We start from the raw sequence: 8609 nt of genomic DNA, 5'->3' as shown, positions 1-8609 counted from the left end.
CGCATCTGCCCGCGCCTGCGCATCTGCTGACGGGGGCGGGTGGAGTCTGGGCGGCACTCTCGGAGAATCGCGTGTTTATGGAGGTGAACCAAGGGCTAGGGGCGGGGCGTGCGCAGTGCATGCTGGGACCGCCTTGGCCGGGCGGAAGCCTAATTCGAGAACTAAGCGCGGGAACGATAAGGATACGCGTCCGAAGAGGAGGTTGTTAGCTACGTGGGAGTTAAGCGAAGGGTGGTGGCCGTTGAGGTACCTACCCCTGCCCTGGGCTAGGCTTCTGGTGAAGCCGCCTCCTCCCTAGTCCTGACTCCCACCGTAAGGGCCACTGCACTCTGACCGCCAACATGGTTCTGTTGTAGGCGGCTGTTAATGGCTCCAGGAGTCCGACCCCTGGGCTCAGACCGACCCTCCAGCAGCAACCTGGGTACTTGGATTTTGGCTAGAAAGAATTCGGAGCCAAGACCCAAACTGTAAAGAGAATATTTATTTGGTAAATCACAGAGGTCGGAAAAGTAGCTGGTAGAAGAGGTGGTCTGAGGGAATCTGTTACGGAGGAAAAGGAAGGGCCTTTGTCCCTAGCCGGTTTTGCTCAGGGGATAGAGCCTTGGCCTGCGGTCGTCCCGGTTGGATTCCGGTTAAGGGCCGAACTCCATTGCAGGCTCCTCCCCAACCCAGCCCAGATCGGGGCTTAGGCCGGAGTCAGCCAGCCTCACGTGTCTTCTCTCTCTTCCACTCTCCCTAAAAATCAATGGGGAAATATCTTCGGGGAAGGATTAACGAAACAAAACAAAAAAAAAAGGAAGGGCCCTTGGAGCTTGGAAGTTCGGGAACTAATGGCTAGGTGCCGGGGGGGGGGGGGGGGGGGGGGGGAGCACATTGGGTCCTCCAGCTAACGGTTTTAATGTGGAGATTTTAGGGGAAGACCTCAATAGGATATTCCTTAGTTTTCTAGGTGTGTCCTTTCAGGGTTGTGGTCTTCACTGGTTGTTTGGGCAGTCCCAGGGTAGGGGTTATTATGCCATGCAGCTGGCCCTGAGTAGGGGGTGGTGTGGGAGGGAGGAGGTCGCTGGTCTGGTTTTGCTGCTTTTCTGGACCTGGAGCTGAAATACAATTGAGGCATAGATGTTCTCCTAGGGAGGAAAGGTCAGAGAGATCAAAACCACTCGACCAGCTTCTTGCTAGGGGAAGGAAAGTCACCCTGGGGGCGAGTGATTATCCCTTACTATAGATATCTGGGGTTTTCCACCCTGGTGACCTTCTGTAGCTGCCTATGGTCCTTGCTCTGTTCATGTCTGTCTTCACTGCCTACTACCGGAGGCTGATTTATGGGGATCACAGAGGTGCTCCCTGCTGACTGCCGTGCTTACCAGCTGGGACCTGACCTGACCTTCAGAAGCTTGATTTCCACTTCTGTAAAAAACGGTGGAAGTAGTACCCACCTTACAGGGTGTGAGGGTTGAATGAGAAATCTCCACACAGAATACTTAGCAAAGAATCTGATATTAAGGATCCGTGGTTAATTGTTAACTGTGACTCCTGGCTATTACAGGATGGATTCTAGAGTTGTTTTTTTCTCTTGACTCACACTCCTCTCTCTGTTCCTAGGCATCACATTTCTTCAGATAGAATATTGGAGAAGTCTTGCCCAAGCTGCTATTTCGAATTTAGTAGGTGCTGGTCCTTCAGGTATTGACAGGGGCTTTTCTTTGGAAATAGTTGTGTCTGAGCATGTTGCAAAAGCTTTTTGAATAGGCTTTTAAATGTGCAGTATTATACTGATGCCGCTTTCACATTGATAGTTAAAATAATTTGGCACCTAACACCACTTTTCTCTTTAATAGGAATGCAAAAATTAAAAAGACCCTCCGCATTGCAAGGAGACTAGAGGGAAGTGAAAAGTCTAAAGATGAAGGCATTTCAGACCATCTGCAGGCAGCTTAAAAGTTCAAAGGGATTTTCTGTAGAACTATCCCCACATTTGGGTTTCTCCACTTCCTCTTATTTATGTGGCCGGAAGAAAAAAGTGAACCCTTATGAAGAGGTGAACCAAGAAAAGTACTCTGATTTAGTACAGTCTGTCTTGTCATTCAGAGGCCCTGCTCAGACTCCAGAATCATTATTCGAGGAAGATTCTTTACTCTATGGACCTGTGAGTAAGTGTAAGCCCCCAAAGCAAGATGAGGAAGCAAGAGTTCCAGGAAACTGGTTTCCTCTCTTCAATCCACAGAGAAGCTTAAAGCCAAATACTACAGGTGGTGCGACAATTCCTTTGAAAATCCCTTTGCAAAGGAATAAGATACCAAGTGTGACCCGGGTCCTACAGCAGACCATGACATCAGAACAGATTTTCTATTTGGAGAGGTGGAAACAGCGGATGATTCTGGAACTGGGAGAGGATGGCTTTGCGGAGTATACTTCAGGTAATTTTCTTAATCCTGGTTCTATATTGTTACTATGTTTTCTAGAATATACAGCACTAGTGTCATTCTTTTCAATTTGTGGGGGGTTTTTAATCTTAACTAGTGAGGAATTACTTTCAGATAATAATTAGCTTTAAATAGCACTGTGTGTCTAACTCACTTAATCCTCATGACAACTCTATAAAGCATAGATACTATTGTCCCCATTTCACAAATGAAACGAGCGTAGAGATCAAGTATTTTGACAAAATGATGTATAACATTTATTTTATAAGCTACAAACTTAAGTGTTAGAATTGCCTGTCTTCTTTTGATTATGGAAGAAAATCACCTGATAATGGAATTCTAGTTGTTTGCTAGGCATTCTGTTCAGAATCTAGTAAATACTCTTTGTTCTACTTATCAAGGTAGACTGACAAGCCACACTAATGAAATTAAAACAGTAAGCCAGAACACAGCATCAGTATTTAAATCTTGGTAAATTGAGATAATCAGATGCTCTTGATTACGAACTGAGAATAAACAAACTTTAGCCTTCAACTCCTAATTTACTAGACAAGTGAAAGGAATAACTTTCTTTAAACAAGATTCAATTCAAAAGCAAGATAAAAAGGAAAGACCATTGCACAGGTGAATTAACTGATCTCATCAGGACTGGGTAGTTGTCTTTTCTTAAAGCTAAGTTTTATATTGATCATTCCTTAGACCAGCAGTCACCAACCTTTTGGACCCCACTGACCACCAGTGGTCCGCGGACCACCAGTTGCTGACAACTGCCTTGATTATGCTTCCGAGAAAGCAGTATATCTACCCCAAGTGATGGTACCCAAGCACTTTTTTAAGAGTAATGCAATTATTTTGAAGCATCTTAGAAAAAAACATGCATGTGTGCACACATGTTAAACAAGTAATTACATGTGTTTTAAAGAAAATTAAGTAAATCTTGTAACAGAATTTTTTAGAGTACTTGTTTTTTAGTACTAGTTTGGTCTCTTTGTTTTTCCTTTTCTCTTTTTTTTTTTTTTTTTTTTTGTTAGACTTATTTTTACAAGGGAAACAGTTCCATGAAGCCTTGGAAAGCATACTTTCACCCCAGGGGAACTTAAAAGAGGGAGATGAGAACCGTGCGTCTGGCTACATCGAAAGCATCCAGCATATTTTGAAAGATGTCAGTGGAGTTCAAGCTCTTGAAAGTGCTGTTCAACATGAGACCTTAAAGTATGTAGGTCTGCTGGACTGTGTGGCTGAGTATCAGTAAGTATTAGATTGTTTTTATGGAAGTATATAGGTGAATTATATAGGGTGGGACAGATGGTGCCTACTTTTTCCTCTTAGCTCCTACTTCAAGGTACAGCCTCTGTTAAGTCAAAACCTGTGTGCTAGGTAAAAGAATTGGGTAAGGATGGATACAGAGGGAAGAGCTACATAATCCTGGTAAATTTGTTTTCCAAAATCAAAATGTTTGATGGAGAAAAGATAACTTTTTTCCTTTTTATTTTTTTTTTTTTAAGATAACTTCTTAATATCCCTAGGATGGCCTGTTTTCCAGCATGTTCTCCTCCCCTCCTCCCACGCCAGGTATCAGCCATGAGATCAAATTTGATTCCTGGATTTTCTTTCATGTTCCCCTAAAAATAGCATCTTGATCTGCTAGCCATGCCAACTGGCTAAAAACAAAACAAAACAAAAAAAAAAAAACCAGTGACAGGATTTCTTTTAAATATATTTTTATTGATTTCAGAGAGGAAGGGAGTGGGAAAGAGAGACCCTCTATCCACTGAGCCAAATCGACTAGGACAGGACTTTTTTTTTTTTTAATTGATTTCAGAGAGGAAGGGAGAGAGAGAGAAACATCTATGATGATGAGAATCATTGATTGGCTGCCTCCTTCAGGCCCCCTACCTGGGACCAGGGGCGGGGGAGGGGAGGGTAATCGTGCCGGGAATCCAGTCATGTGCCCTTAGTCAGAATTGAACCTGGGACCCTTTAGTCTGCAGGCCAATGCTCTATCCACTGAGCCAAACCGGCTAGGGCCAGGATGGATGGATGGATAGATAGATAGATAGATAGATAGATATTTTATTTTATTTTATTTTTTTAAGTGTTAATGGATTTGAACCCCAGCCTTGGTTTTTGAGCAAGAGAATTTCTAAAGCTCCAGATTGTTTAGTCTTTTATAATGAGGACTTTCTACTGGTCTGTGGTGGTTCATTGTGATATACATTTGAAGCAAAATCAACTAAGGTAATAATAGATGTAGCTTCAATTCCCCTGTCACTCGTTAAAGGAAAGGAGGCCTTGGAGGTCCCAAGGTATTTGGAGAGTCTATAGAAACTTTGGAAAAGTTGTTTCCCAGCTCTCCCACGTGGGCCTGCACCTGTAGATGTCACCAGTGCAATTTAGGAAACATTTTCATCAAACTCCTGACAGGCTCATTTACTGAATAAAGGGCTCAAAGCAAAAAGATGTCAGATCTTTCTAATCCTCAGAGGTAAAGCTCAGCTTTTTGGCAAGTGAAGAATAGAAGCAACAATCATTGGCTGACAAGTAGTAAATTATACGTAAGAGGGTTAACTTAGTAGAGTTTTTTAGTTTTAACTATTACCTACAAAGACTTTTCTTTGGTTTCTCTTTAGAGGCAACCTGTGTGTGATTGATTGGAAAACATCGGAAAAACCAAAACCTCTTATCCGAAATACATTTGACAATCCGCTGCAGGTTGTGGCGTACATGGGCGCCATAAACCATGATGCCAACTATAGCTTTCAGGTCAGGACACTGAACCTCTGCTTAAAGCAACACTTGTTTAAAGCTATGTAACTCACTGTGGTTCTTATACTCTTTGTAGCCCACTGTTTGCTTTGTTCCTTGTCTATCTGCCACTTTAAAAAGCACCTTTCCCCTTCTGCGCTTTTTGCTGCTGTTGTTAATAGTTCTTTAATGATGGCAGTCCATTCTTCAGTGTGTTATCTGTCATCTTTGTGTTCTTGTGTATCCTGGTGCGGTCTTTCATCAGCCCACCTTAGAAATTGAGTTAGCAGATGTTACTGTAGATTGTTTTGTTCTAAATTTGCCCTGAAGTAAGAAGGAAATTAACCTAAGCTCTCTCACCCTATTGTGTTTCTTCTAGGTTCGGTGTGGTTTAATTGTTGTGGCCTACAAAGATGGATCCCCTGCCCACCCACATTTCATGGACACAGAGCTGTGTTCCCAGTACTGGGCAAAGTGGCTTCTTCGACTAGGAGAATATACAAAAAAGGAAAAGAACCAGAATATTCAGAAACCAGATTAGGGACAGGATGCTCTTTGGAAATATTCAGCACTTTCTCACACTTTTGGGAAAATATAGTGCTGTTTACTGTGACCTAAGATGGAGGTCCCACAGGCTCTGCGAGCTGCATTAACACAAAGCAGAAGTATTAATTTGTTAAAATTTATTGCAATAAAAAAGAAAAGGACTGAAAAGCCAGGAAAGTTTAGAAAAAGAAAAAAAAACACTGGACTTCAGCATACAAAAGATCAGCCATGCTACCTCTGACTATGATTTACTTGAAAAAAAAGGTCAGCCAGGATTGGCACAGTGGTGGTGGCTCTTGGACCCCATGGGACCTCTGTGTCCTGGGCAGGCTGCCCACTCTTTAAGAAATTGGAGGGCAATGAGGCTTGGCGTGCCAAGCATTTCCCAGGGTTACGCCAGAAGGGAAGGGCCCATGGTAGTCCCAGGGTATGTGGAGAAGGAGCTCACGTCAGCCAACTGCTACTGCCAGCACAGTTTCCTAGAACTTGCTTTATATATTGTGGTTCTCTATTTCTTTGGGAAAGAAAATTTCCATTTAACATATTTGAAAAAGAAATATGTGACTCCTTAGCCTCAGATAAATACTGCGCTGGGGAAAGACGGAGCATATTCACCGTATCATTGGCATACCACCAAATAACCCTGAGAGGTAATTGTAGGTATTTTAGTTACATTCTGCTTTGAGTAATTGAACCATGTCCATAGAGAAAATGTATCACTTGTGGAGTTTTTCAGCTGTGGGAGACAGTATATTTTTGGGGGGGTGTTTGATAAGTAATAAAAACTATTAGTTGTCACTGGGTTTGGGAAACAAGTAAATCCCCGTTATAGCCTTGGGGGATGGGTCCCTGTTTTATGAAGGGGGTTAGCATTTAAGTTAGTTACTATTTTAAAATCATAGTATGCTACAATTAATTTGTTTCTTTCATTAGCCATAATTACAAATAAAATACAAGATGTGAGTAAAATAATGAAGTTTTTGGTTTGGTTTTGTTTTAGTTTCTCTTTATAGGTTAATTTCACAAACCTGGAAAATGTTTAGACTTTGTTTTTATATTCAGAATTATACCACTGGCCCAATTGCTTTGGTCTATGTTTTATGTAAATGAATATAAGGAGGTGTCCCAAATCAGTCACCTGTCAAGGAAAGTAAGGTTCATTTGGGAGAGAGGAGGTTTGTGTGTGATCACTTATTGACTATACACATCTACATTTTTTAAAATAGCATATATTCCTGTAACCTGTAATATCCAAGGTCAGGCATCAAGGGAGAAAATTAAAAATTGTACCAGCAGATTTTTTCACATGCTGCTCTAATAAGTTTTACCCTGGGATTCAGGAAACCAGATCCAAGGAGCCTTCATTTTAATACAGTTCTGTTGGGTTAACATAAATTCACTTTGGCCCAAGCTAGTGGTGGTGTGAAAAGTTCCATAAAGATCTTTGCAGTCTGACCAAGAAGACATGGTTGATAGAACGTGAAGGTAAATCCCTGAGTAGGTTTCCCTGAACCACATAAGGGTACCCCAATTTCTCACTACAATCCTGGTAATTTTCAGATCTCACCAATTAAAGAATTCTCAATCCTTTGAGAAGGAAATGTTGATAAGGAAAAAAAGTTATTTTCACCACCAAGGCATAAGAGGAGAAAGCCAAATCTGAGTTTCTAAATGAATCAGCTTTTTAAAGAATTAACATGTATATTACTAGTTTTTGATTGCTACCTATTCTAAGAAATTGTGAAATGAAACAGGATTTGAAATGAGAGAGTCTCCAATTTGAGGTAATTAAAGTATTTTTTAAAGTATTCTTTTCTGAAGGGGCTTACCTCATAGAAGTATAAAAGATAATCTTATAGACAGCTTTGAGATAGTCCATTAGATTTAAAGCTGCATTTCGTTCTGCGATTCTACATTTGCTTAATGCATTTAATAAGACTGCATTTAATGAAGCTGGCAAAGCTCCAAGCTGGTAGGTACTAAGTCAATATTTTGCAGCCCGGCAAGTGTTGCTCAGTGGTTAAGCATTGACCTATGAACCAAGAGATCACATTTCAATTCCTAGTCAGGGCACATGCCCAGGTTACAGGCTCAATCTCCTGTATGGGGCGTGGAGGAGGCAATCAGCCCATGATTCTCTCTTACTGATATTTCTCTCTCTGAAATCAATAAAACTACTTTTTCCCCCCTCAGACGTGGCCTCTTGTTCAGAGCCATTAATACCTGTTAATCTGAGAACATTAACTTCTTTCTATAAACCCATTATATTAATAGTTCTAGGAAAATGAGTGAACATATGACCTATGGTTTTATATTTGTTGACGCTGGTAAACACAGGAAGAGGATTTAATCATAAGTCAATGTGTTACCAGGTAACCAATTTGCCTACCAGCTTTACTAGTAAAAGGAGTTGGAGAGGGCTAAGCGATTAAACATTTTATTATAACCTGCCCTATCTTCCGTCTCCCAGACACACAAAAAAGTGAAGCAAGGAAATAATTGGAACTGTTTTTTTTTTTAAATAAATACTAAAGTGTTTGGAATTTGTACCCTAAAGAGAAACACTGTCTTAAACCAATAATTACTAAGTACACGGCAGAACTGATTCTCCTTGCCTCCCTCCCTTCCTTGCAGCCTCTGAGGCCTTCAGGTTAAGCAGAGATGGGCTGATGCTGGAAGCGGAACCTGTGAACCTTTAAAGTTATACTATAGCCGAAACTGGTTTGGCTCAGTGGTAGAGCGTCAGTCTGCGGACTGAAAGGTCCCAGGTTCGATTCCGGTCAGGGGCATGTACGTTGGTTGCGGGCACATCCCCAGTAGGGGGTGTGCAAGAGGCAGCTGGTTGATGTTTCTCTCTCATAGATGTTTCTAGCTCTCTAACTCTTTCCCTTCCTC

The 8609-nt window shown here is 41.6% G+C and overlaps 1 protein-coding gene across 5 annotated transcripts; it reads left to right on the top strand.

The window, feature by feature from the left end:
• The first annotated feature begins 30 nt into the window (after positions 1–30).
• On the top strand, positions 31–6686 carry MGME1 (mitochondrial genome maintenance exonuclease 1). 5 transcript variants are annotated; one of them, XM_084887659.1, is made up of 6 exons: positions 31–83; positions 1603–1683; positions 1839–2417; positions 3455–3671; positions 5054–5186; positions 5548–6686. In XM_084887659.1, the coding sequence occupies exons 3-6, from the start codon at positions 1904–1906 to the stop codon at positions 5707–5709; spliced, it is 1026 nt and encodes a 341-aa protein (XP_084743785.1). In that variant the 5' UTR covers positions 31–83; positions 1603–1683; positions 1839–1903; the 3' UTR covers positions 5710–6686. The 5 variants fall into 5 exon arrangements, with proteins under 5 accessions (XP_084743785.1, XP_084743782.1, XP_084743783.1 ...); XM_084887656.1 differs by having other exon boundaries at positions 43–246; XM_084887657.1 differs by lacking the exons at positions 31–83; positions 1603–1683 and adding an exon at positions 113–201.
• Positions 6687–8609: the final 1923 nt, after the last annotated feature.

Source organism: Pipistrellus hanaki (assembly GCF_964339955.1).
Source record: "Pipistrellus hanaki genome assembly, chromosome: 6".
Classification (NCBI taxonomy): domain Eukaryota; kingdom Metazoa; phylum Chordata; class Mammalia; order Chiroptera; family Vespertilionidae; genus Pipistrellus; species Pipistrellus hanaki.
This window is presented reverse-complemented; position numbering and strand designations above follow the sequence as displayed.

Excerpts from the sequence above, each read along its gene's own strand:
- MGME1 (XM_084887659.1), top strand. The coding sequence starts at position 1,904 with ATGAAGGCATTTCAGACCATCTGCAGGCAGCTTAAAAGTTCAAAGGGA. Across the intron at positions 2,418-3,454 it reads CTTTGCGGAGTATACTTCAG|ACTTATTTTTACAAGGGAAA; the intron begins GTAATTTTCTTA and ends TTTTTTTGTTAG. Across the intron at positions 3,672-5,053 it reads GACTGTGTGGCTGAGTATCA|AGGCAACCTGTGTGTGATTG; the intron begins GTAAGTATTAGA and ends GTTTCTCTTTAG.